General features: G+C 30.2%; 7 protein-coding genes across 16 annotated transcripts; 3 read left to right on the forward strand and 4 right to left on the reverse strand.

Moving 5' to 3' along the window:
- Positions 1–239: 239 nt before the first annotated feature.
- LOC105149823 (uncharacterized) lies at positions 240–9,717 on the forward strand. 3 transcript variants are annotated; one of them, XM_011062508.2, is made up of 10 exons: positions 240–798; positions 1,359–1,529; positions 1,651–1,784; positions 1,971–2,109; positions 2,189–2,395; positions 2,470–2,681; positions 2,871–3,172; positions 3,252–8,290; positions 8,379–8,440; positions 8,519–9,717. In XM_011062508.2, the coding sequence occupies exons 1-10, from the start codon at positions 756–758 to the stop codon at positions 8,615–8,617; spliced, it is 6,408 nt and encodes a 2,135-aa protein (XP_011060810.2). In that variant the 5' UTR covers positions 240–755; the 3' UTR covers positions 8,618–9,717. The 3 variants fall into 3 exon arrangements, with proteins under 3 accessions (XP_011060810.2, XP_011060812.2, XP_011060809.2); XM_011062510.2 differs by having other exon boundaries at positions 1,651–1,760; positions 2,186–2,395; XM_011062507.2 differs by having other exon boundaries at positions 241–798; positions 2,186–2,395.
- A 175-nt stretch (positions 9,718–9,892) lies between these two features.
- Positions 9,893–10,993, reverse strand: Ssb-c31a (single stranded-binding protein c31A). The gene is made up of 3 exons (XM_011062512.2): positions 10,919–10,993; positions 10,538–10,757; positions 9,893–10,407 (listed from the first exon to the last, which is right to left on the reverse strand). The coding sequence occupies exons 1-3, from the start codon at positions 10,967–10,969 to the stop codon at positions 10,325–10,327; spliced, it is 354 nt and encodes a 117-aa protein (XP_011060814.2). The 5' UTR covers positions 10,970–10,993; the 3' UTR covers positions 9,893–10,324.
- Fip1 (Factor interacting with poly(A) polymerase 1) lies at positions 10,913–15,299 on the reverse strand. Of its 2 annotated transcripts, none has more exons than XM_087409562.1 (5): positions 15,031–15,299; positions 13,619–14,536; positions 13,083–13,417; positions 11,340–12,982; positions 10,913–10,994 (listed from the first exon to the last, which is right to left on the reverse strand). In XM_087409562.1, exons 1-4 carry the CDS (start codon positions 15,208–15,210, stop codon positions 12,859–12,861), a joined length of 1,557 nt encoding a protein of 518 aa, XP_087265688.1. In that variant the 5' UTR covers positions 15,211–15,299; the 3' UTR covers positions 10,913–10,994; positions 11,340–12,858. The 2 variants fall into 2 exon arrangements, with proteins under 2 accessions (XP_087265688.1, XP_011060819.2); XM_011062517.2 differs by having other exon boundaries at positions 10,913–10,999.
- A 58-nt stretch (positions 15,300–15,357) lies between these two features.
- On the forward strand, positions 15,358–17,789 carry LOC105149825 (uncharacterized). Of its 3 annotated transcripts, none has more exons than XM_011062515.2 (3): positions 15,358–15,498; positions 15,656–15,835; positions 16,567–17,789. In XM_011062515.2, exons 2-3 carry the CDS (start codon positions 15,657–15,659, stop codon positions 17,693–17,695), a joined length of 1,308 nt encoding a protein of 435 aa, XP_011060817.1. In that variant the 5' UTR covers positions 15,358–15,498; position 15,656; the 3' UTR covers positions 17,696–17,789. The 3 variants fall into 3 exon arrangements, with proteins under 3 accessions (XP_011060817.1, XP_011060815.1, XP_011060818.1); XM_011062516.2 differs by lacking the exon at positions 15,358–15,498 and adding an exon at positions 16,123–16,383 and having other exon boundaries at positions 15,742–15,835; XM_011062513.2 differs by having other exon boundaries at positions 15,358–15,835.
- Positions 17,790–17,932: 143 nt separating this feature from the next.
- On the forward strand, positions 17,933–19,363 carry mRpL52 (mitochondrial ribosomal protein L52). The gene is made up of 4 exons (XM_011062518.2): positions 17,933–18,295; positions 18,446–18,515; positions 18,949–19,081; positions 19,153–19,363. Exons 1-4 carry the CDS (start codon positions 18,250–18,252, stop codon positions 19,312–19,314), a joined length of 411 nt encoding a protein of 136 aa, XP_011060820.1. The 5' UTR covers positions 17,933–18,249; the 3' UTR covers positions 19,315–19,363.
- A 126-nt stretch (positions 19,364–19,489) lies between these two features.
- Positions 19,490–23,287, reverse strand: LOC105149894 (odorant receptor 13a). The gene is made up of 7 exons (XM_011062621.2): positions 23,199–23,287; positions 22,209–22,478; positions 21,490–21,961; positions 21,102–21,201; positions 20,723–20,842; positions 19,876–20,031; positions 19,490–19,712 (listed from the first exon to the last, which is right to left on the reverse strand). Exons 1-7 carry the CDS (start codon positions 23,221–23,223, stop codon positions 19,653–19,655), a joined length of 1,203 nt encoding a protein of 400 aa, XP_011060923.2. The 5' UTR covers positions 23,224–23,287; the 3' UTR covers positions 19,490–19,652.
- Positions 23,288–23,525: 238 nt separating this feature from the next.
- On the reverse strand, positions 23,526–27,864 carry LOC105149895 (odorant receptor 13a). Of its 5 annotated transcripts, XM_087409565.1 has the most exons (8): positions 27,584–27,701; positions 26,838–27,107; positions 26,419–26,525; positions 26,054–26,352; positions 25,644–25,743; positions 25,306–25,425; positions 24,629–24,784; positions 23,526–23,647 (listed from the first exon to the last, which is right to left on the reverse strand). In XM_087409565.1, exons 1-8 carry the CDS (start codon positions 27,636–27,638, stop codon positions 23,540–23,542), a joined length of 1,215 nt encoding a protein of 404 aa, XP_087265691.1. In that variant the 5' UTR covers positions 27,639–27,701; the 3' UTR covers positions 23,526–23,539. The 5 variants fall into 5 exon arrangements, with proteins under 5 accessions (XP_087265691.1, XP_087265689.1, XP_087265693.1 ...); XM_087409563.1 differs by having other exon boundaries at positions 26,054–26,525; positions 27,584–27,703; XM_087409567.1 differs by having other exon boundaries at positions 26,054–26,525; positions 27,546–27,624.
- Between the last annotated feature and the right edge of the window lie 135 nt (positions 27,865–27,999).

The following is a 27,999-nucleotide window of genomic DNA, read 5'->3' on the forward strand; positions in this document are numbered from 1 at the left end:
GAGGATGGGCAAATTTCGACCAATCAGATGTCAACGACATTGCATAATGAAATTTCACCAATAAGGACAAAGAAATTTTCGCTCCTTTTGTTCTGATTGGTCAAACTTCAATCTTTCAATCTTCAATGCGTAGTCTGATTCCGGCCTAAGGATGTCGGTCTTTAATAGTATCTCATCAGTGGTTTGGTCTTCTCTTTTTACTCCATGATGCCAACTATTGTTTTCTTTCGGCGCGGCGGCTCCTGTTTGTCAATTGTAAAAATGGCGATGATATGAATGAAAGATTTGAATGCAGCCGCGAAATATAAGTTTAAAAAACAGGGTGACATTCTCTCAAGCTGTAACATTGTTGTTCTTTCTGCGTTTCCACTTAGTCTTGTGCTTGACGACGTAAAATGAATATTCTAATTTAAATAGAGCGAGCGAAAATACGAGTCGATGTAAATTCCAAACCTCTAATTTAAACATCTTTGCAAACGATAATTGCGATAACGTCGCAACAAACAGTCTCGTTCCGTTTTGAAAAAAGAATGGTGAAGCGTATTCATTTTTTAAACTTGTCAATCAAAGTTGTCGAATTCGAGAAAAGCGAGAAGCTACACGTTGGTAGCAATGCATTACAAATGTTTGGCATGTTTGCCATTTGTTGCCATTGTTGAGACGCAATAGCGCATTCGAGAGAAAGCATTGTTTGCCTTAAATCGTGATGCCTCGATGAGATTTCCTGGGCATTGCGAGGTATATTCGACGCAATCATGGAAGCTTTACTACCGTCCGAGATCGCGCGACTGGTACTCGGTAAGATCCAATAGAATCAAAACCAAAATATCATGTGTAACCTTTCCCGCGAGAATACCATCCCTCGGAGACTTTGTAGTCTTTCTTATCTAGCTGTCATAATCAATTTGCTGCCTTTGCTTGAAAGAATATATCTCTTTTATGCCATCGAATTCTTTCACGCAATTATATTGTCTTCTTAATGTCTTCGCATCTAATGTGCAAACAAATAATATGACAAAGTGTTTTTTATATTTGAGAGTAATATTGATACATTAAGATTACAAATATTATGTAATTGTACGACTAAAGTTTCCTTAATAGAAAAAGAAAAACTTTTGTTAAATGTATTTCTTTGAGTTTGCTTGTTTTAACTATGTTTTTTTATATGCTCGAATTTGGGGAGGATGGAAGAAACACTATAGAAAGCACAACAAAGAGATCTTTTCTTCATGTATTGTGTAGGAATGTTTTTATACTTTAGATTTATTTTATATATAGTTTTTATTTAATAGTACTAATCAAATTGTATGGTTGATTGAATTTATGTTGTAAATCTGTTAAAAAATTTTTGCTTCTAGGTTATTTGGAAGATCAAAAATGTACTGAAGCAGCTAAACTGTTTTTAGAAACATCTCCACACTTGCAAGAATGCCGTACAGTACTTTCTTGTGGGAGGAGATTTAGCACCAGAGTTAATGGTTTAACATTAATGGATATTATTGAAAAATTATCAGCTATCAGTGCTATGAGTAAATAATAGTGCCAATTAAATATTTAGTTTAAATTTATTAAGTAATAATAATAAATAGATGTAGATGATATATTCTGCAAATATTTAGCTTGTGTCCAAACATACATTATTTCTTATAGTTCAAGAACGGTTAAGCAAAGCCACTGATTGTGAACAGTTAAAGCATTGTGGAGATTTAATAGAACAACTGAAGTTTCTTGTAGAAGAGCCACGTGGTCAACGATTTGTTGTAAATATTAATGTACCTTCACAGGTAACTTATCATTATCTTAATTGCTTTCCACAGTATTCTAAATTTGCAGAAATCTGTCATATTTAGCATAATGGAAAGGCAATTTTGGACAAGCTCTAAAAAGAAAAACTACAATAAATATAGAGCATATAAACATAGGTTACAATATTTAAATTATATGACATAATGTTTTTTCATATTTTACAGAGCAATACACAAACATCAAGTGGCTCACCTATTGTTGCAAGTAATTTACGGAAAAGGCACCATAGTAATAGTGAACGAATTAAACGCAATATTAAATCTCAGTTAAATTTAGTACAACAATCTGAAATCATAAGCCCACGTATGTTTATTTTATTTATTTATTTGTAATGTTTATAATATCTTATATAATACAAAATTTTGATGTTTAAATATAGCAGCAAGTTGTCATAATATTGACACAACACCGTTAGAAAGTCTGCCTGGAAATGTTGATTTGTTAAAGCAGATAGACTATGCTACTCATACAGAGAAAAGAGATGACAATTTCACACAGGAACTTCACAGACAATGTGATTCCGATAAACATAATAGTACAAATAGTATTGCTACACATAACAGAAATAATAGTACTCGGATAAGTTTAGGTATAATTATAAAAACAGCAGATCAATTATATAAGTTAATAGACAAGTTTATAGCTTTATTTTTGTTCGTATAGACGATGTCTCAAGTGTACGAAGTTGCGAAATGGACATTGATGATAAAAAAAAGGAAGAAAACAATGTAATTAGTACAATACCTAAACAATATACTGCAGCCACAAGTACAGAAGAATTATTGAGTTTTTCTAGTACAGAAGTCCAAACTATTCCTTATGAGATACCTGAATCAGAGTCCGAATCTAATGATGTGCCTATTGAAAATCTTAGTGTAAGCATCTAAGTGATTAATTTTCTACTTGTATATTTATATTATTTACATTAAAATAATTACACAATTTATTTTATTTACACAATAACATAATTTATAATTAATAAAAATTTACTTTCTAAATCACTATGAATACAGAACGTTATATCATTAAATATATTATATATGCATGTTTACATACATTTTCAGATATTAACGAAAGAAATGTTGAATCGTGAAGAATTACAACAATGTATTGCAGAGAACATCAACAGAGCAATCATCCCTACAGACTTATCTTTGAAAGACGATTTGAATGAATCAATGATCGGTGAAGGGAACACTTCATTTATGGCTGAGATCAATAATGCTATTAAATCAATCGTTGAAACAACAGAATCTGATCCTGTGTTCAAACGATTTATCGCTGAAACCATTGGGGTGCATACAGAAACAGACACAAGTCCAGAGGAAGAGGGCGAAGGAAAGTTAAGCCAAAAATCTACTAATGAGTGTGTATAGATTTTATATTCTTTGGATATTTCATTATAAATCAAATCCTATACTTTTAAAGTATTATAATATTTTTAGAATACAAAAGAATCAAATGGAAACAAATAAGGACAATATTAACTTAACAGAGCCAGTGGTAATGAATACTAAAGTAATCACGGAGGACGACACAACGGATGTTCCTTTGAAACACAGACTTCGTAGTTCTTCAAGACAACAATATAACAGAGGCGAAGACGAAGTCGACAAAGTGAAAGATCAAGAGAAAGATCGGAACACTTTAGAAGATCAAAATGCAGCCGCAGTGTTGAGTATTATAAATGCCAATATTATTAATAGTGTGTCTGACAGTGACAAAAAGACTCTTGATGCAAAAGAATTAATAACTGTAAATGACGATAATGAACAAAAAATACAAACAATGACCTCTATAGTAAATAAGAATGATGCTGTAAAGCCGTTAGCAGAAATAGATATACAGAAAACTAATGACGTTACATTATCTGCAAATAGCAATGTACAGCCTAAAGTTAAAAAGTCCACATTAAAGCGATTAAGACCTACGAAACTTAAACGCGATCAAGCAACTAGTGATAATCAATTTAATTCTGTCCAGGCCAATACAATTCAACCTATAACAGAACACGAAATCATGACTATGCCAACATTGATAGTGTGTTCGAAAGATGAAATGGATAATCTTTTGATAAATCGTTCATCAACTATTACATCAACTTCCACTTCGCGTTTTATTCCGATTGCTCCAAAAGATCCAAGCAAAATTAATGAAACCGTGGAAACTTTATATTTAAGGACAGTAAATGTGGCACAACAACTACCTGTAACCAAGACATTGTCATCTATAATAGAAGAACCAAACAATCCAGGGAATCAAGTGGAATTATTACAATCAAAAAACGGTAATAATGTGAATAAACGTTTAAAAACCATACACCAAACTGACATGACAGTACCTACCATCAATATTGATCAACAGGTATTAAATTGTCCAATAGAACCGGTGCAAATCAATAAAATCATTGGAGGTGAATCTATAACGCTTTATGCCAATGAGACGAGCGCTAAAACGTCCTTGGATGGCACCAATATGCCTATGATCAATTTGGAGGAAAACATCAGCCTGTCGGATAGCGGATTTTCTCCATATTTAAAATTTAATTGTAGCAAAATCAATCAAACCCACAATCTTTCGGACATTGATTTAGCGCCTGTGATGGAAAATGTGGGCAATTCGATAAATAGTAGAAACGAACAGTTACCTAAGAACATCGATATTATTACTAAACGCACTCCAAAATCTTTGTTAAAAAGTAGATCCAAAAATCATAGATTAAGCTTGTCCACTCCGCGCAAACGAAGCAGTCACATAAGGGCGCTTGACTTTAGCACTCCTACGAGAACGACAAGAAAAACGAATGGGGATGGAAACTCCCAGTTTTCTACATCGACGAAACGTTTAAAATCTGTTTGTAGGACTTCATTATTTAGATCACCGGCGCTTTCTAATACTTCCGCTCAAAAGCAGAAGAGTCCAATAAAAGTTAGTCAGTCGTATAGAATTCCCATAGCTACTAGAAGCCCTGCGCCCAAACTCATGGGTGGTTGGGATAAGTACAATGGTGTTGGTGTTATCATAGGGGAGGTTTCTCCACATGGAAGTACAAGCGCATCTTGTTCTTCCTCGGAAGATAGGATCGTTCAACACAAGCCGTCTAAGTCCTTAGCAGGAAATTGGGATGCTGATTTACGTAAGAATATAGAAGCGAATAAGAAAGACGAGAAAGATGAGTCGGATATCAAGTCTGCAAAGAGGAAAAAAAATTCTATCAAAGATAATGAGATACATAAGAAAGCTAAATATAGTTCTCGATCGTCGAAGAGCAACGATGAAAGAAAAACTGACAGTAAATCAAAAATGAACAGGAAGTTTAAGTATGATGTGGAGGATATTGATGAACTGGAAGAAAATTCTCAAGAAAACATAAAAATAATAGAATCGCAAAATAATGAAAAAGAAAATAAAAAAAAAGCTGCTGTTAATACTGTAGATTTCACAACGAACAAATTCAACAAGATTTCAACTATTACCTGTGAGACATCGGCAAAAACAAATAATACAAACGCATCCAGTAACGATGCAGCGGTATCCGAAAAGAAACCTGTAAAAAAATACGCACAACTTAAAACGATTTCGACTAATTTAAGGAAGTTTGATAACGAAAAAGCAAAAAACATGGAAGTAGCACAAATCAATTTGCAAGTGTCTGAAGTTTCGAGAATTTTATCCGTGGACAGTACACAGCATATCTTGCGAATGCCAGATATGATAAACTTGGAGACACCTAGAAAATTTGACAACATATCTGGTCCTCCACCGACGCCAAGAGTACTAAGTCCCTCTAGTAGTTTAATTACTCCGTTTATTAAGATCAGCGAGGATTCCTCTAAAATACGTAGTTTTATTCCCACCCCGGAATTCCCGATAACCCCGGGCATAGCTATTACTCCGAAAGAGGAAATAACTAGAGATGTTATAAAAAGAGGCGAGTATAATTCCCCATACTACAAACCCACCTCTGAGCAAGCTCAAGAATCTGATCTGAAGGTATCTAACAATAAGCCTAAAGACAACAGTACACAAGAGTCACCTATTATATCTTCATCGCACATACAATTACATTCGGTGCACAATAGTCTCACATCTGGTAATACTTATCAGACATGTTCTTCTAAATTAGAGATAACGGAGTTCGAAGTGATCAAGGAGAATTTACCGAAAGAAGAAGCTATCAAAGAGTTCAAAATTGCATCTTCTTCCAAAGATTCAGGAAGCGCAGAATTCAACGCTTCCATTGTAACAGATCGTCACATAGATCTGATACAGATAAATGAATTTAAAGGCATAAGTAAGCATCAGGAAATAATAACCGATGTCAACGATCCTCACAATGATTCTGAGAATAGCTCATCATCTGACACATCATCGTCATCATCGTCATCCTCGTCATCTACATCCAGCAGTTCAAATACATCGATAAATACATGTTCGCCAAACGAGAAATGCGACAAAGCCCCAAGTAAAACGAGCACAGACATCAGTAGCGATTTCGCGGAAAAAAATATTAACGCACCGAAAAATATAAATGATGCAACGAATATACAAAATGCATGTAAAAAATCAGATAATGCGATGATTGAAACGGAGTCTTCGCCAAAGAAAATATTCGCAATCACGAAAACTGACGATCAGCTAAAGAATACTCAAAAAGAAACCCCAGCTAAAGATGAGACTTTATTAAATGAGGCTAATATTTCGGAAACGCCCAGCAGCTCAAAAAGCGGAGTAGAAATGATTAACTTGACAACAAAAATATCGGCAATTATGACGAAAGACGAAAAATTATCGAAATCAAATAAGCCGCCAAAGAATAACAGCAAAATACAAATCAACAAACCGAGACCACTGCCAAAGATAATAGATATACAATGTATTCAGCCAGGATTGATCCAGTTGCGGAAATCGATTGAAGATGAATGTCAATCCGAGGGCGAGCAAAGCACGTCTGTGAACAATAAATTTGTGCAAAGGCAGTTATTAGAAGAAAAACGACAACGCATCATGGCTAAGATCAAAGATAACTCAAAATTAAATCCTTGTGGAACAAAACGTAAACGCATTTCAACAAACAAAGCTTCAGAAACTCTAAAGAAATTTGGTAGAGGAAACCGAAATATACGTCCAACGATAAAATATTCCAGAAATGTTAATAAGAATACGGAGCCACAAGATAATCGACAGGAAACCTCGAGAAAAAATACGCAAAGACAACATGAGCCGGAAAAACCAAATCTCATGAATAAGCGCTGTGACAACAAAGAAAAAACAATGAATCAAGTTGCTGCATCGAAAAGTACAGATTCTAATTTAACGAATTACAAAAATAATGGTAGCAAGCCGCTTGATAATCATACGACAAAACAATTCGTAAATGATATTTGTGAAAATAATGAAGTCGAAAATTGTAAGAAAAATGAATTCACGGAATTGCATAATTCTTTATCAGAAAATCAAGATTATCTAAAAAAGAGACTAGATACTAAGGAGAGTATAGAGGAATATTGCAATATTGAGAGTAATATCGACAAAGATGGAATAAGAGAAATACAAAAAAATATTGATGTACAAGAACAAATTTTGAAAAAAGAAAATTCGGAAAAATATATTGTTAAACAAGAAATATCAGCTCTGGATAAAGTAAAGCATGACCAAATAGAAGATAAAAAAAATAAACCGAGACAGTTTTTAAATGATAAATCTGATTACAAAATATTAAGATATAAGGTGGATCAAGTAAAGCGTGACTTATTTAGTGACGAGGAAAATGATAACAAAACATCTTCGGCAAAAGATAATGAAACCGAGACAATCGATACAGAAATTCAAAATTCTAATCTTGTTGAAGCTTCGGACAAGAAGAAAATCGCCAACGTCGAAAATCCTAAGCAGGAATTATCGACCGTTCTTCAATGTTTGCAATTAGTGCCAGCGTCTAAAAAGGAGCATTTGCACAATAATAAAAGTCAAGCTGAACAGCAACACAAAGAACAGAGTGAATTTGAAAACGAAAGTGATAATGAGTTGCATCAAATAATCGATGTTCATAAGAATAAAACAGAGTATCACTTTGTATATGACGATAGTGTACCGATGAAAAAGAGAAGAAGGAGGTATAGCGCACATGAATTACAGATTGAAATCAATTATGCAGATCTCTCGGATCCGAATCCTGTTGAGTGCATCAAGATAATGAAAGCTACCGAATTCGAAGAAATACTTAATCTTCCGCCTAAGAAACGAACAGTGAATAAAAAATCTCGCACCAAAAATGAAAAAGTTTGCGAAACACCTAAGACGGATAAGGACATGCTTAATCTAAAAGATGATACCACAAAACCTTTGGCTACGTCATCTCCTGTAGATGAACCACCAAAAGCTAAAATGAAAAAGACGATTAAAACCGCTGTGACAAACAAAACTAATAACAATAAGCAATCTGATACAAAGAAAAAGCAAAAACTGGATAAGCAGGAAAAAGGTAAGATTGTAAAGATATTTTGTTATTTTTGATAAAACTTTGTTTTTCATTGTAAAAAAGTTAGATACCATTATATAAAATGTTTTAGTTCCAGATATCACTACCAAAAGCCGAAAAAGAAAACTGTCAGAAGCAAAAGAAACGAAACAGGTAATTAAATAATTCATATTTATGTTAATATATTTACGTTACCTCTAATAATACTATACAATACAATTCTTTATCTAGATTGAGAAAAAATGCCCGACTGATCCTCAAGCATTACTTAGTAACTTAGATGAAATGGACCTGAATAAATTCCTATCTACAGTTCATGGACCTGAATAAATGCTCTTTTTATTGTATATATGTATAAAAATGTAAATATTGTTTTTTCTATTTTTATATAATTATATATAGTATTAGAGTATTGGAAGTGAAGATAGAGTATTTTACTACTTGATAATCTAGATTATTTAACATTTATATATATATCTCTTTAAAGTCATTTTTATATGATTATCATTTCTTTAGCCAAATATTTTTTAAATATTGACTTTGTGTTGTGAATAAATATTTATTATCTTTTAATTTAAGACAAAATATTTTAAGATTAATTTTTTAATTTTTAATTGTGTGAAAATATCAAGTTATATGTAGGATGTCTCTGCATAATAATGCCAAACTGTTATACTAGCTTCAGTACAAAGAAATGAAAGTATATATATATATATATATATATATATATATATAAGTTGAAAATGTCTAATAAATATATATCCGATTCCGAATGATTTAAGGAATATTGAAATAAGAAAATATGAATCATAGTAAATGTTTTTAATGTTCGTTATTTTATTCAATGTTTTAAAAGATGCTCAAAAATTTCTCCGTCGATTTCGACACATTTTTTTTAGCATGAATTAATAAATTGTTTTGGACTTTGGAAAATTATTTGAAGTTTCGCGGATGATATTGACAGCATTAAATATCAGTTGCTATAATTGTTGAATTTTGAAATCTCTTCTCATTTTATTCTCTCTTCTTTCTCTTTCTTTAGAACTTTCGTTCATCAAATTGTAACTAGGTAAGTTGTAGACTCACCTTTTTCACGAGACAGTGGATGACAGGACCGGCAATTGACAGCGACACATTATTAACATATATTTGTTCATATTTTGATAGACGAATGAAAGATCTGGTCTATTGGAATAAGATTTAGGATTTAGAACAACAGAGAATAAAGGACATTAAATCATATTTATTTTGACTCGTGTTTCCATCAATATTCCATTTGGAATCGGACATATATTTTATTAGACACTTTCGACTTTTTTTCGTATGCAGAAGTCGCCGTAACAGTTTTGACACTTTTGTAGGCACCCTGTATTTGTGTACGTAATAGAATAAAATTTATTACACTTCAGCATACACGGCCAAGAAGAGAAGCTTGGTTTACATATTATACTTAACCCATGTGTGTGTGTGTATGTGTACAGTTAGGGGGAATATTTATAACACAGAATTTATTATATAGACTGTATCCATAACTGACAATGTTAAATGAATTTGTTTGATACAGTAATAGGAACAATTTAAAAAGAAATGATTTTTTGACAAATATCCTGATACTTGGCACTATTATATTTTTATAGTACAATGTAGAGACATTTTTCATGGCTACAAAAACGGGAAAATACACAATGACATATAATATTATATAATACATTAAATTTATGACTTGGAAAAGTTTATAAAATTTTATAACAAATTAAATTAATTTTCAGAATATTAGTTTTCTTCGATAAATATCAAATAAAATATTTTATTTTTCTATTATAAATAAACGATAAACATAATGTTATTAAATTGAGATATTTCCAAATAATAATATACTTTTACATTTTATGTAATCTTCAGTTTCACAGAAATACTTTTAATTCAATATAAAAAAAAAGTATACAGTAGTTACACATTTTCAAAATCTTAACGTTGAAAAAAATTGTGAATATAAGAAAACACATTTTTTAATTGAAATTCATTAGAATTAAAATTTTAACTCTTTGATTTGGCCACATCATCCACTTCTTCCACAACATCCATGAACTTTCGCCATTGTTGCATGGATAAACATATTCCTATAAAGATATTAAAATATTATCGAATATATTTTACTGAAAGTTTTAATAAAGTTTTTTATATTTTTTCTAATTGACTATAAATTATCATCTGTAAAGTTTATTTAAAAAATCTTTGTAAAAATATTACCTTTTTTTCCAGGTTTTAAATCACCTTCCTTGTCATAATACATCTCCCGGATATCAACATAATATTTGCCTTTGAAATTTCTCACATTTACTTGACGATTGCTGCCCAAGTCCCAAACAGTTTCATCGTCAGTTTTCGCCTTCTTTGCTGGTTTCTTCTCATCTTTTGTCGCTTTGTTATCATCTTCTCTTTCCCTCTTTTGCTTCTTTGATTTTACTTCCTATAAATAGAAAATAAGTATGAAATAGATTTACAAAATAGATAAAAATATAAGGTAATTAATATAAGGTAATTATTTAATTTAGCTCATCTTCAATCTTAATAAAATTATAGATTCAATGAGTTAAGGAGGGCTAAGCTGAACAATTAGTAAAATAATACCTCTTCACTGCTATCATCACTGTCAGAGACATATTCTTTTGACTTTGGCATCTTCAACTTCAAAAACGTAACACACCTGTCCTTAAAAAAATTCAATATCACTTTTGAAAAAGATTATTAAATGAACCATCAACGTAACGAACTTTGCTAACAATTTTCATTTGCGCTGTGCATAAATCGTCTCCTTTATCAAAATTTATAGATTTCGTTTTATAGATTTCGTAAGTATTAATTATTTTATGACCGTTATATATATATTCATATGCAGAAATATAACCTATACTTTCCAATCATTGTATTTTGATTAATATATATTTTTGGAATATTTATCATTTCCAAATTTAAACTACTATCATACTTTCTTAACACGTTAAATTATGATACAATTATAAAATCATAATTATTATGAAAAATAACATACCAATTATACTCTTTGAGCAAATTAAGGTGAATTCAACCAAGTATCGTTCTTTTACGTCTCGTTTCGCTAAATGGATGAACGCGAATTGGACAGACCTCGCGTATGCGCAATAGTGCAAGCATTAGCAGACGCTTTTACCGAATTTATGCCTACTGCACACCGAACATGATAAGCGATTAGCGATATTCAATGAAATTTTTTTTTTCTCATATGATATAAAACAGAGCTCTCATTGGATATCGCTCATCACTCATCGCGTCCAGTATGGCTGTGTTCCAAAATTTACTGCCAGTACTAAAAATCTATAGTGTACGTAACGTAAATTATAGATTCTTAGTACTGGTAATAAATTTTAGAAGAGCCTGCAATAGGCATATATCTCAAGCTTCAAATAAATGGAATTTATTCGCCGTTTTGCCAATAATTTTTTGCATTAGGTTTGCAAGTCTGTTTTTTTATTGCTGCACTTTCTGAACTAGTACACACAATGCAATAAGTTGAAGTGAAACACAATATACGTTTGTTTCACTTCAACTTATTGCATTGATTCAGAATGCAGTAATAAAAGACTTGTTGACAAAATATAAAAATTTTTCAAAAATGTGGCTTTATAACACCTGTATTTTTCTCCTAATGCACACTTACATACAGAAAATAGTATGCAGAGACAATGAAAAAATGAAAAAAATATTTTACTTCTAAATCTGGTTTTACACTAATATCACAGCATTGTAAGCGTTGTGGTCCAATTAGAATCGAGTTAACTTGATTTAGACTGCAACGCTTGCGATACTGCGATACGACTAATGTATGAGTTTAAGGCCTGTTCTACAATAGAGTCGTAAATAGTAAGCCATAAGAAATTAATCAATCATAGTCGATTATTCTTCTCACACTTAATTGTGATTGATCAATTTCTTACAATTTATCACTTGCGACCCTATTATAGAACAGGCATAAGAGATCTTAGGATCTGAGCTTAAGAATTGTCGTAACACTTATTTAGAGACTTAAGTTGTAGATGTAATGCATAGCTTTGGCGTATGACATATGCTATATCTCTTTTGGAGACACTGCAATGTTGTACGTCATATGTGAAAGCTTGTACGTTACTTACATCTATAACTTAAGTCTAAGTAAGTGTTACGACAATTCTTGTACTCAGACTCTTAAACATGATAAAACATAAAACAATCTTCAATCTTCAATCAATCTATAAATTCAACTTTTATTGTTTGCATTAATAATTTACTTGTGTCAAAAATTATATCATTTGTGTAACTTCTGCAAGAACAGCTAAATATTTCATTTTTTATATTTGACAATTAACTTGTATATCTTACAATTAGCTTTACGAATAATTTTACTGATGCAATGTACTAATACGATGTACTCAAAATCTTATTTCAAAACAGTCAAAATCTTATTTTATGTAAAATGATCACTTAATTCTATGATGCACCTCATGTACTATGACGCCGTAAATTAATACAGTAAAAGATTTTATGTGTACACACATTTATTCACTTTCTTCCTTGGAACGCTCTCTATCCGAGCGTCTAGATTTCTTCTTACGCGACCGAGTTGGACTCCGTGATCTTGATTTGTGTCTACGAGATCGCGATCTTGATCGATGCCGATGTCTAAAAGTATCAAAATTGATACATATATTAACATATATTATATAAAAAATATATTAGTGTCTGATATAAAATTTCGGAAAAAAGAAGACTAGATTTTTACCGATCTTTATGTCGATATTGAGACCTGGATCTATCACGCTCTCGATCTTCATCTCGCGTCATAGAGTCTCTATCGCGATCCCTCATCATGGAATCCTTTTCTCTATCACGATCGCGATCTCTATCCTTGTCCCTATCTCTGCTTATGGAATCCAATTCCCGGTCGCGATCCCTATCTCTGTCTCGTTCTCGGTCTCTACCATCCCTCTGATCGCGCGGCTGCATCAGAGGTGGAATGTTTGTTGGTGGAACCATCGTAGGTATCGTCTTAGGTCCCATATCTTTGTCGTCTTCACCTTCAGTCATCGGGATTGCCAGATTTGTTGGCTGCCATGTCTTTAAAAAAGAAAAATTTTTGCTTTATTTTTCAGAGTAAATTACTAGTTACTGCCTAGAATAAAATTATCTTATGTTTTGTGTGTGTGTGTGTGTGTGTATACATGTAGTAGTTTTTAAGTTATATAACATTAGATAAATTCAAATAATTTCTATAAATAATGTTATTTTCACAAATTGTTTATATTGTACAATTCTTACTGGGTCATTGCCCCATTGGTTGTCTTGTGTGGGTTCATAACTCTGATAATATGGATCAGTTTCTGGCATATAGAATGGCGTCGGTTCTCCAGCATATCCTGGTGGAGGTATGTCGAATGGCGGCGGTGGCATTCCTGCTCCAGGAGGTGGTACGCTCATATCAGGGAAACCTGGTTTTCTAGAATACTCTCTTCTATCAGCAGTCATAACTTGTATAACATTTCCTTTTGGTGGGGATTTATCCAGATTTCTTCTAGAAGCTAAACCAGAACTTCCTATAACATCTATAGTTCCTGCCATTTTCCTTCCAGGTGGTGGGCCAGCTCTCTTAGGACCCATAATGCCGGAATATTTGCTGTTGTCATTGGTTATCGCCACTTGAGGCATTCTCATGCCACTTGGATTACCACTACCACTACCTGCATTTAAGACTAATCCCACTCCAGACTCGCTTCGCATTCGCTTCTGACGTTCGCAATACGCTCTCCAGGTGTCTTCATTGAAACCATAGTTGAAATAATCTGTGATATCTGCACCAGGTTGTCTCCATGGTTTATCCTCCAACTGATCTAAATTAAACTCATGGGCTGGTATCCCATTGATAACGCCGATAGTTTCAAATTCATCTATACTGAACTTTCCTGGCTGTTTGTTCAGTTTGTCTGCTACACCAGACGTATTTGTTAGCAATCCTCCTCTCTTGATATTTAAATTACCATATGTTGGTGCTGACTTGATATCACCAATAACAACATGTACATCATCATCGGAATCAGATTCGCTAGCAGCTTCGCCATCTTCCTGACTAGAGGCATCTCTCGTCCCATTTTTACTTGCTTCTAAGTTCTCTTCTTGTGCATTATTCAACGAAGAAGATTCTTCATCACCATCGCCAAGGGAGTCAGTAACTTCTTGCATCTATAAAAAGAAACGTATGCTTTAAGATATCGAAATGTATAAAAAGATTAAATGTTCGGAGAAAGGATAAAACATGATATATATGTATATAATATGATATATTGTAATATGTATATATATATATATATATACAAATATTAAAATATACAAATTATAGTTTGATGGATTTATTTATCTTTTTTTTCTGCCTAGATTTATTTATTCTTTAAAGTTCTCTTAAATTATGAAAATTAAATTAAATGCCTTCAATCTTTTCTTTAAATCATATAGCACAGCCTTTTACAAAATATGATGTTTATTGTTCAAGCATTGTGTTATAGATGTGACAGGTTATGTTGCATTATTAAAACGTGCATAATTAGAAAGACTGTATGTAGTATAAGATATCAAGCATATTAAATCTTTAATACTAATAAATATAAGATCTTTGCATGATATTTTGAGGGGAATCAATTAATTGTAAATGATCGAGAGAGGTTAGATCGCATACATACCTCGGACGGTATCTCACCAGTACCTTCCACTTTCTGATCCTCCCGAATTTGCAAGTTCTCCTGAACTTCGGAGAGTGTCGAATCATTTTGCTGAATCTCTGATTGAATATTCGTCGATGTATATTCCTTGCCGTCCGTTGAATCCCCGTATAACCATTGATCTTCGCTTTCATCCGCCATTTTTCCTGCCTTACCTCCTGCATTTACCAAAGCCTTTGCGAGAGACCTCTTGCACCGCTCGTATATACCATGTCCTATGTTGGAAGCCTGAAAGTAGGTGGAAGGAATCCCTTCCACCATGCTGATGACGTCTAGTTTGTCAGATGGGATCATGTGGTCGATGTGGTCCGTTTTCTATTCCTGCACTAGACTGCACTAGAACTCTTTTTCTCACTTTCAACAAATATCAAATACATACCTTTCTCAGTTTAAAGTACAGAACTGAATAGAACTACTTATACTCTTATGGTAGAGAACTATTAAGTACTATTAAGTAGAACTACTTATACCATGCTTAAATTATAATTGGGATGTTTGTTATTTGTTTATATTGCTTGTGAGTAAATTAGACTCTACTGGATTTCATGATGACCGAAATTAATGCGATGACAATGGTATTACGCAGAATGTTTAGCAAGAAAGCGACTTTCAAGTCTGCAACTCGCATTAAGCCATTCGCCGGTATTCAGAAAAAAATGAAATTTATAGAAAAGGATGAGTCAATTGATCATTTTGATCCTGAAGACATAAGTGAATTCGAAGCAGATTTTATGAATGTCGGTATTAGCCGTAAGATGTATGAAAGGTATGTACGTCTACTAACACTTATATATTACATTTAGTGCTGGAATATAATGTTTTATATATATATATATATATATATATATATACATACATACATAATAGTTTACAGTTACATGTATATATAAAATTTTATTTGCTTTATCTACCAAAGTTTATTTTATAATATTTAATTTGATATTAACTCGATAATAATTTTTTTCCATTTAAATCATAACTTATATAAATAATAACTATAATTCTCATTTGTAATAATTCATGTGAATGCATGTTTCTTTTCATTTTAACAAGTGAGATTCAACTGAGTATTTACCTACCTACAATCTGTACAAGACTATGAGTCTGTTTTTTGTGGCTGAACTAATGTACACTTTTAGAATTTGAAGTAAGATAAGTACATGTTTAATATTTGGTAAAAGCGAGAAAGAGAGTTCTAGTGTCTAGTACAGAAATAAAAAACAGACATGTACTTTACTGAGTCCTGTTAACTCATATTGAAAGTGAGAGATATATATTAAACCTATATTGTTATGCAATAACTTTGTTACCAAAGTAAGCAAGTAGTAACGTCCTCATCTGAGTATAGTATAAAATATTTATATAACTTTAGACTCATTATCACTTGTGTGAAAATGGAAAGCAACCATTTATTGTTATTTGTTAAAAATTGTGAAAACAATGTATATAACACAATATGTCTAATTAATTTATCACAAGATATTGATTTTTTTTCAGGGAGATGCAGAGCAAGAAAGAACGTCTTAAACAACAGATTGTTATTCAAAAGTATTTTAAAGAGAAAGAACCACGTTTCCTCACATTTGCTGAAAAGGAACTGATTCATAAGTTACATGACTTCAATCCCGAAGAGTGGACAATAGAAAAACTCAGCGAGAGTTTTCCTGCTTTACCAGAAACAATACGAAAAATCTTACGCTCTAAATGGTCGCCAAAATCAGTGGAGAAGGTTGTAGAGTACGATAATGTGGTGAAGCAAAATTGGGAAAAATTTCGGAAAGGTGAATTTCCATTAAATCCCATACTCAGTGAACATCTGATGAAATTTAAGGACAGGGAAATTATTTCGACAGACAGAGAATTATTAGCGAAACAGTTTGTCTCTACACTAGAATTTAAGAAACCAAAGAGTCAGTTGTTTTCTAATATTGTACAAACTTATCTCGATGAGAAACAGGAGAATATGAAATTATTGTCGCAAGAGCATAATTCAAATAAATTGACAGATAAATCTAATCATTGCGAAAATCAGAATTTATTGACTGCAAGCACTACGACCGACAATATAGCTGTTATTAAAAATACAGAGACTTATAGATTAAATAAAGAATTATCTTCTACATCGCGCATAGATTCACAAAATCATGATGTACCATTTAATAAAAAAAGAGAGAAGCTACTTACATTTGATGAATTTGTAAACGCGAAACTTGAAGATATAAATAAAGAATCTCCGGAAGAAGGTATCACTCTCCTAAATGCATACAGAAAGCAAGTAGATGCTAGTCAAGAAGTGCAGAGTACAGAAGTTGCTACAGCATCTGACAATGCAGTAATTTATCCGAAAAAAGGTGCTCCATTAAAAATTGTACGAGAATCTGAGAAAGATGTTTCTATAGATTTTAAAGATAAAAATAGAAACTTCAATATTATTGAAGCAGATGACAATTTGTTAAATACTTCCATCATAGCGCGGAATAAAAAAGTAGACGTAGAATTAAACTATGCTAAGCCAATAAAGATCGCAAAACATCTTTACAAACCTGGAATGACATATCGGATCAGCGATTGTTATTACGATGATGACGGAGAATTTTTATATCGCGTTCCGAGTGTACACAATTGAATGTCAACTTATAGATTATTAATATAGATAACAAATTTATATGTAATAACAAATGTAATAGATATAAAATAAACGAACATTTCTCTAATATTAATTTATTATCAATTTTCTTTATTATGTCAAATATAATTATATTTTTCGTATTATTCGTAGACGTATTTTATTACATTATTTACACTCGAATTATATAAAATAAATACATTTTTCTATTAAGCACATTATTTATCCATTTTTTTTGTCATACTCGTATGACAAAAAAAGAACAAGCTTTTCAAGCCTGTTGACTTTAGCGTTTACCGTATCTGCACACACGGTGTATTGCAAAAGTTCCATAATATCTTATATGTATAGAAAGAAAAACCGAGTAACTAATGTGCTAAAAAGAAATAGTCGTTTTATATTGGTATCACTGCAAATATCAACAGAAGTGTTGGTTAGATCTACTGTGCGTAATATAACCTATATATAGAATTTGCAACAAGAAATTAAGTATCGAATTGATGTGCAACATTAATAAATTAATATCGTATTGATATATAACATTGTCTTTAAAAATGATATCAACTGCTAGAGCTGTGCTTCATGTTGAACGACATATAAGTTAGTATTAAAGAAGTTATTGTGCTTATAAATTATAATGTTGTTCTTTATTAATGATATATTTAATTTTTTTTATGGTATAATCACTTATTGCTTGTAATTACCATTCGATATATTATCGATGGCTATTCATATTATCCATTATTACAGGTTATAATATTGTAGTCAATGGATTTCATCAATCTTGCATACAATACATAAATCAGAGATGGAGACAAAAGTATGATTTCTGAAATTATCTATGTTTAAATAGAGAACATTAATATATATTCTGATATATTTAACATAAAATCATGCCTAAGTTATTGTATAGTTATATATAGAATATATTGTATATATCTATATAGAATATATTGTATATATCTGTATTGTAAAAAATACGAAAGTGTAAGAATTTGTTCTGTTTGAATTACTTTATGTATAAAATTATTAATATATATTAGGTGTTGGAATTAATTCGTAGCGTTTTTTAATGAAAGAATGTTATTTATTTCACATGAGCATTAAAAAATACATTAATGAAAGTACTTCCCATCACTTGTAAAACGCTACGAATTAATTCCAATACCTAATATCTTAATGATATTAACAGATATGTGTGTAATTTGCAATTATAATTGTCTAATTAATATAATTTAATTAATATATTTTAGACGTGGATTAACAGCTAATCCAAATACTTTTGGTCCTTTGACAAATTTGCCAGATTATACATTTAAAGATGGAAGACCTACGCCTCTTGGAATAAGACAAAAAGCACGCTTAGATAAACAACGTGATTATGCGGTATGTAAAATAAATAAAAATTATTATTTGTTATGAAATTATATATCATTCTTTATTCTATTGATTTCCAGGCAAAAATTATCAAATTAGTAGGAGAGGTAGATTTTGCTGTTGAAAGACATACTAGAATGCAGGAAAAGGAAAAAGAAAAGAGGCAAACAATCCTGAACAATAAATTGAAACCTAAAGGAGATTTACTACTTCAAATACAAGCAGATACGATAGAAAAGTAGTTTTTATATATTAGATAAGAAAGTAATATACTTACTAAAATATCTTATATATTATTGTTTTTTTATTTTTCCATTATTATCCTTTTACTCATGCAATCAATAATTGAATATAAAAATCGATACTTGGCTCACATTCCATTAAAATATATATAATTAAAAAGCAATATTAGAGAAATATAAGCGATATATAAAGAAAATATATTTTCAATATTTTACATAATTTCAATATACATCGTATTTTGCAAAGTATACTTATGTAAAGATATTATTTTTAATTTTATATCAATGATGCATACTGAACAATTAACTATATACTAATTTATCCTCTAATTGTATCGTTAATCTCGATTGGCATTGGCAAGCAACACCGATACATAGCCCGCCGATGTTTTTAGCAACTGAAATATTTTAATCTTTAATGGTAAAACATAAATTTAAATGTAATATATACTATTAAAAAATTATGACGCATATGATAATCTCACAAAGAATACCAATATTTAATGATTCAAGTAAAATTATAAAAAGATTTGCATATTACTTATATGTGTCATAACTCACGTTGCAGAACGTGGACATTGTCATCGGAAATGTTTTTCCCGCTGTAATATTGACTGGTTTCTTTGTGCTTAGCATAATTAATGTCAGGTTTCTTGCTGCTTTTGGCTCCAGAGTATACCATACGTATTCGTATGTGGCGCGATGTATTTTTTCAGACTAACAATAAAAAAATATATTTCATGTATATTTATTATTGAGAAATTAATTGGATTAAAGGATTAATCTTTCTTGCGTGCAAGCGCGAATGAGAGAAAAGTGAGATTAATTATTTAAATTACATCACTTAATTGTAAAAAAAAATTTTTTGAGAATTAAATTCATTGATTGAATTACAGTTAAAATGTATGATTTTATAATTTCTATTTTTCTACTTTTCTACTGCTAATACTACCACGTTCATTATTATATGTTTCAATAATAGAGGAAAGTCATCGATATACTGATGTAATCTTCTAAAGAGAAACACCCCCTTATTTCTCGGAATTAATTATTGCATTTTATCAATACTAATAAAAAGATGATTTTAATAATTAAAGAAGTAAAAACTCGTAACTTATATATTTGTAGTTTGTTTTTATACGAAATTAACTAAACATGACAAACAAAAGTAAATTCCACTTGAAACATTTTTTTGGAAATAACGAATAGTTTGAGAGATAATTGCGTCCGAAGCTTCAATTAGGATACCCCAATTATTACGGATGTATTAAAATTTATATTTTTGAAAATTATAATTATTGTAAAAAAAATATTTTCGTTTACAATTAAAATTATAAAAACGTTCTAAAGTATAGAATTAAATTATTCTCGCAATTATTATTAAAGAAATCATTATTATAATACTTACTTGCGTCACGAGAAGTTCACCGACCGCACAATAAAGACACGTATGCATTAAAACACATATAGTGGCGGACATGTACCAAATCAATTGCATGAATGACAAGTAACCACCTCGCTCAACAATCTAAATTATAATAAATTATATATATTATATTTTAAAATGTATTATTTCATTGATTTGAAAGTTATAGTTCATGTAATAAAACACATGAAAAAGTGTAAAAAATAAAACATATATAAAGGATCAACATTGCATTTTGATAAAAGATCAGCATTGCATCTTGCAACATCAATATTATTATTTATTAATTAATTATAATAAGTCTAATATCTACCTTAAACCTTAGAAATATGATATATGCTATACTATTATTTTTGCTTACGTTAATTATTAGGAATCCATCAAAACAAAACAGTATACCAAAAAAGAATAACAGACCGAGCAGCATTAAATTGAATGTGTTATCAATAGTTTCTATAGATCTGTAAAATAGATACTATGAAATAAAAAACGATACATAAATTTCAAATGTTATGTAAAATGTTTATATATTTTCTATAAAATTATTAAAAAATTTAATTTCTATTATTTTAAATGATTCTAATTTTTACATTTACGGCTTATTTCTAAAATATTTAAATTATAGCATGAAGTAAAATTGCACATTGTGTTTTTAAAATCAAATTTTGATATATTCTTTACAGAATTTCTTTAGAGAAAAGATCCGACAAATCGATTTTGAATACTCGTGAATGTTTTTAATTCAGAACCTGATCAAGCGAATATGGTCTTTCACGTTGTGCTTTAAAAGCGCTTTGAAATTTGAATTCTTTCCCAAATTCAAAAGTCGCAGATGTAGATTCTCCATCTGGCCGCATATATGTAAGATCAGAAATCCAAGGAAGTTGTCGACTGCAGTATAAGACAGACCAGATGTAGTTAGCCCGATTACTTGTATCAAATATGTTAATTCAAAATTCGGGCTATTAGATACATCGTGCGGATAGTATGTTTGGATTGGCAAATGCTTTCCAACCGGATCGGTAAAATTCGTTACGTGTCTAAGTGTTTTGCCAAAAAGGAAAGCGCCGAAGGTTATCACCAATGTGGAAAGTATCATAAGTACTCCACAAATAGCAAGCGAGCGAGTGATTTTGGCTTGTTTTAGCATGACGATTCGTTCTTCTTCCATTTTCACTTTTATCCAATCTTTCACAATCATATCAATCAACGGCGATAAAGCTAGGAAAATAATTTGTTTTTAATATACATATATGTGATATTATTTTCTTGTAACATTATTGTGATATTGTGCTCGTGTTCTCAACTCAATTTATGGATTTAATATAGTGGAGTAATATATATATATATGCATTTGTTAAAATTCATAGTTTCAGAAAGTAGTCAAAGTGTTATTTACGTATTAGTTCAATAAAATGGAGAAAAATATAAAAGACTGAGATAAATCAGTTGTTAAATAATAAAATACCTCCTTTGTTGTACCACATAATGAAGACTTTCAACATTGTTATCAAAAGAGGCAGGGTATATTGTAAATTATCTATCATTAATATCATATCGCCCCATACTCTTATTAGTGACATTAAAGCCGGTATAGTCAATACGAAAATCAACATAATAACATTAAATAGAAATTGAATTTTTGATAATAATTCTTTACATCGAGTTTTGCTTTCTTTCGGCCACAAACCGATAATTTTTAACATGCAACGATTCAGACTGATCGCCCATTCTAAATCTGTGTAATCGATCAAATATATATTAGAATTATATTTGCTTAAATATCACTTTATACTATAAAATTTTATATATGTTTTCTTATATAACTTTACATATTGTTATAAGATATTAGTTGGATTTGTGAATATTACTTTTCACTTTATAAAACATAACTTTACATAGTTTTGTAGTTTTATATGTATATTGTATTTTACATTCTTAAAGATTGAAGGTAATATATATATATATACACAATTTTATATCATTTCTTAATAAAAGTTTCATTTTTTAAATTAAAATACATATTAAGTATAAAATTAATATAAGTCCACACAAATTTATATCACTTTCACATAAGAATTTGTGATGTGTACAAACTTAAAACTTTATATTGAGTACATAAGAAAAAGAGAGAGAAATAATTGAAAAGTAGAGTATAATGAAACATTTTTTTTTTAATTTTGATGCTATAAAAATAATCCATTTTTTAATTGCGTTATACTTAATTTAATAACATGTAAGATATATTATCTATTAGACGATACGAAAACAAAAATATATTGTTCCCAGTATTGAAATTTAAAATGTCAATTATTATGTCTTGCTTTTCAATACACTCTCTTATTCTCTTATATGAATAAACACTTAATGCAACAATCTTAAATTGTAATACAGAGAAATAATGTTTTATATTTAATATATGTCTCGTTAAAATTATTAACTAAACAAAAAAGAATACCATTATATTTATCTGAACTATCCATTGGTCAAAGAATTACTGATCGTCCTTCGTCAACGATATCATCCCTACTTTCTGAACGTTATTACCACGCATGCTTCTGACGAAATTCTTGAAACATGGTACATTGCACTGTCATAAATATTGCAGCAATCAGAACGAACATATGTTGTTATCGTCAAAGTGTTCATTCGGCGAAAGGGTAGGATGTATAAATTATAATGATGAGTGCGCAAAAACGAGCATTCGAAGTTCATTGGTACTGGTCGTTATTTTGTATTTTTTTTCTTTTTTGCGAAGACTTCGTAAATGAAAGGTTGCGCGTATAAGAAAAAAAATTTTTACGTTCGTAATAAGAAGACGAAATGGCCATATCGTAAAAATTTCAGAAGATCCGTGGAAGGTGCACAGCTTGCAGATACTTTTTGCGCTGCTAAAAAATTCCGTTGCTGAAAGAGAAAAGAATTACCATCTGTTAGACCTTTTGATGATACATTATTAATGAATCTGTAACTGCAGGTCGTTTCACCGAGCAGTTGAGACGTAACCAGATAACGAAAATGATGGGAGGAAATAGTGACAATTTATCGATGTTAATTCGAGTATTACTAAGAGATACGTGAGTACGCAAGTTTATGATAATAATAACAATAAAATAATTTTAAGATCAAAAGATGTTTAAAATTAGAAAGCTATAATTGCTTTTCAAACTATTAATGTTATAAGTTTTTTTTTTTTTTATCAACATACCCACACCGATGTAGAAATCGCTTTGAGATTTCCAGACGAAAGATTTAACAAAGTACATTTGAACAATTCGGCTATTTGACTAATGAGATTGTTTAATTCTTTCTCAGTTTGAGATATCGGAGCAATTTTTAGCAATTGTGAACATATAAGATTTCAAGAGAAGAAATCTGCTGCTTCTGAATAAATCACGGTCTTCTGTATTTTTATTGTTTTCAACTACGTGCATGCTATCAATAGTTGGTATAAGAATTGATTTACAATATAATTAAAATGAATTTTAGAGAATGATATGTAAAATATATATTTCTAATGTTCTCTACATAATTTTCAGTACATGTTGCAAAATTTTTCACATATTTATAAAATAATTTATGTTTAATTTTATGTCATCGTGGCATGTGTTAGATAAGTGATTATACATTAAGATTGTTAAGTTATATATCTGATTATGTCGTCATTAATTTCGATTGGCAAGCAACACAGACACATAGCCCGCCGATGTTTTTAGTAACTGAAACATTTAATTATTTAACGGCAAAGTATTGAAGACTTAAAAGAAATACATTAACAAATTATAAAGAATATAATACAATGATCTCAAACAATATCATTGTTTCATATAATTCAAGTAAAATAAAGAAAAAGGCTATTGCATATTTTATATGTTTTATATAACTTACGTTACAGAACGTAGACATTGTCATCGGGAATGTTTTTCCCGCTGTAATATTAAGTGGTTTCTTTGTACGGAGCATAATTAATGTCAAATTTCTTGCTGCTTTTGGCTCCAGAGTATACCATACGTACTCATATGTGGCGCGATGTATTTTTTCAGACTAAGAAAAATTTATTTCATTATGAAAGGATTTGTTTATTATTAAAGGATTAATTTCTCAAATGGGATATTAATTATTTAAGTGATACTTAATTATAGAAAAGTTAGATTTATTGAGAATTAAAATTAATTGATGCTACAAAAAGTAGAATATTTTATATATCCTACTTTAATTATATATATTTCCCTTTATTTTCCTTTATTTCTCTTTATTATCTTTTATTTTTATATATTTATATATATTATTTATATATATATTTATATATATATTTCCCAAGATTATATTAACTTCACGATAATTTATTACATGGTTTCAATATCACATATAAGTACTATATCGACATAAATAATTGTACCTTAAAAAATTATGTAAGTATTTAAATTTATAATTAAAATTATAAAAATGTTCTCTGAGTCATAGAATTAGATTTACGTTTTGTTCTTATTATTAATAGAAATCATTCTTATCTGGAGACACGGCAGTGTCTCAGCGTTAAGACTTGGCGCGAGTGTAATACTTACTTGACTTACAAGAAGTTCACCAACCGCACAATAAAGACACATATGCATTAAAACACATATAGTCGCGGACGTATACCAAACCAATTGCAAGATTGATAAGTGACCACCCCGATTAACAATCTAAATTATTATAAATTGTATACATTATATTAAATTTTATTTTATTGTTTTGAAAGTTATTTACATAAAAGTAAAGTATAGTAAAAAGTGAAACATCTATAATGGATCAACAATTCATTTTGATAAACGCATCTTGCAACATCATTTATTTGCTAATCATTTATTTGCTAATTAGCAATATTTATCTAGTAAAATGCTATATAATTATTCTTACTTACACTAACTATTAGAAATCCGTGAAGACAAAATAGGATTCCAAAAAAGAATAATAGACCAAGCAGCATTAAATTGAAAGTATTATCAATAGTTTCTATAGATCTGCAAAATAAATATAATGTAAAATAAAAAATAATATATGAATTTTATATGTTATGTAAAACGTTTATGTACATTTTCTATAAAAATATAAAGATTACATTTTTAAAAATCCTACATTCAAAAGATTAAATTATACATTTTTTTAATGACTAATTTTTAAGAAATTTAAATTAAAATATAAAAATACAAAATTGCACATTGTGTTTTATTTTGATCAACTCGAACTTTGATGGTAGATTTTTTAACGATTTTCTTTAGAGAAGAGATTTAAGTCTGACGGATCCATGTTTGAACGTTTTCATTTTAGAACCTGTTCAAGCGGATGTGGTCTTTTACGTTGTACTTTAAAACCGCTTTGAAATTCGAATCCTTTCCCAGATTCAGTAACCGTAGATGCAGATTCTCTATCTGACCGCATATATGTAATATCAGTAAGCCCAAAAAGCTGTCGACTGCGGTGTAAGAGAGACCGGATGTAGTTAATGCGATTGTTTGTATCAGATATGTTAGTTCGTATTTTGGACTGCTAGATACATCGTGTAAGTAGTATGATTGTATTGGCAAAGGCTTTCCAATTGGATCAGTAAGATTCGTTACGTGCCTGAGTGTCTGGGCAAAAGGAAAAGAGAGAACAGTTATTAGCATTGTAGAAAGTATCATAAGTATTCCACATACGGCGAGTAAACGGACGATTTTGGCTTGTTTTAACATGACAATTCGCTCCTCTTCCACCTTCACTTTTATCCAATCATTCACAATCATATTAATCAACGGCGATAAAGCTAGGAAAGTAATGAGTTTTTAATATACATACGTGAGATTATTATTATTTTTTGTAATATTATCTTTTGATACTACATCTCTCAGTTCAACTAATAATTTATTTTAGTAGTGAATGAGAATGGATTAAAATGGATTGAAATTTTAATCCATTTGAATCTATTCGAAAGTGTGTTTTAGCATGGTTTATTTTTATTTTTTTTAAATTCAATTGGATTGAAAAAACTGCATTTCCTATCCAGAATTATTATATTTACGATGGACTTAAAAAACTGAATTTTTTTAGTGAAAAGCATAGAAAATTGTTCGAATACCTTCTTTTTTGTACCACATAATGAAGACTTTTAGCATTGTTATCAAAAGAGGCAAGGTGTATTGTAAATTATCTATCATCAATATCATATCGCCCCATACTCTTATCAGTGACATTAAAGCCGGAATAGCTAATACGAAAATCAACAGAATGATATTAAGTAAGAACTGAATTTTCGACAATAATTCTTCATGCTGATCTTTGCTTTCTTGCGGCCACAGACCGACAATTTTCAACATGCAGCGGTTTATACTGATCGCCCATTCTAAATCTATATGAAATCAATTAATAAACAGAAAAATATTAGAATTTATTTAAAATATTTGTTTAGTCTGTAAAATTACTTATGTTTTCATAACTTTATATACTCTAATAAAAATTCTGAAAATTACAGAGATTTTACACAAGCACACACAGTGTAGTGTTTGTGTGTGTATACACAATTATATATTATTTTTTAATAAAAATTATTAATTCAAATATTAAATTAATAATATTCTAAAATTGATATTCTTTCAAATTAAAATATTAAGTATAAAATTGACATAAGAGTTGACAGATATATAATTTTTACATAAGAATTCATGCTTATTGATTTAAAATTTGTTAAATACACGAGAGAGAGAGAGAGAGAGACAAAAAGACGGAAACGCAGAGTACAATAAAACATTTTGTGAATTCTGACGCTATAAAAATGGTGTACTTATACTTGAATTTTGTTGCAGCACTGATTTAATGATAACATACAAAGTATTGTATAACGTCTTATTGTATTTTGCTTTCCAATGCGTATTCCCTCCATCCTTATACGAATAAATATTTAATACAATAATTTTAAATTATAATATGGAGAAGTATTATTTTATGTTCAATTTTTATGTTTTGTTAAAATTATTGATAATAAGAAAGAACCATTGTATTCGCATGAACGATCCATTGGTCCAAGGATTACTGATCTTCATCCGTCAACAATATTATTTTCTCTTTCTGAACATTATTACACACGCACGTTCCCAACGAAATTCTTGAAACGCGGTACATTGCGCCGTCGTAAATATTGTAACAATGAGAAAGAACATGTGCTGTTATCGTTTGGTCAAAGTATTCATTCAGCGAAAGGGTATGATGTATAAATTATAATGATGAGTGCACAAAAACGAGCA

Source organism: Acromyrmex echinatior, chromosome 9, assembly GCF_024713525.1.
Source record: "Acromyrmex echinatior isolate Ae372 chromosome 9, ASM2471352v2, whole genome shotgun sequence".
NCBI lineage: Eukaryota > Metazoa > Arthropoda > Insecta > Hymenoptera > Formicidae > Acromyrmex > Acromyrmex echinatior.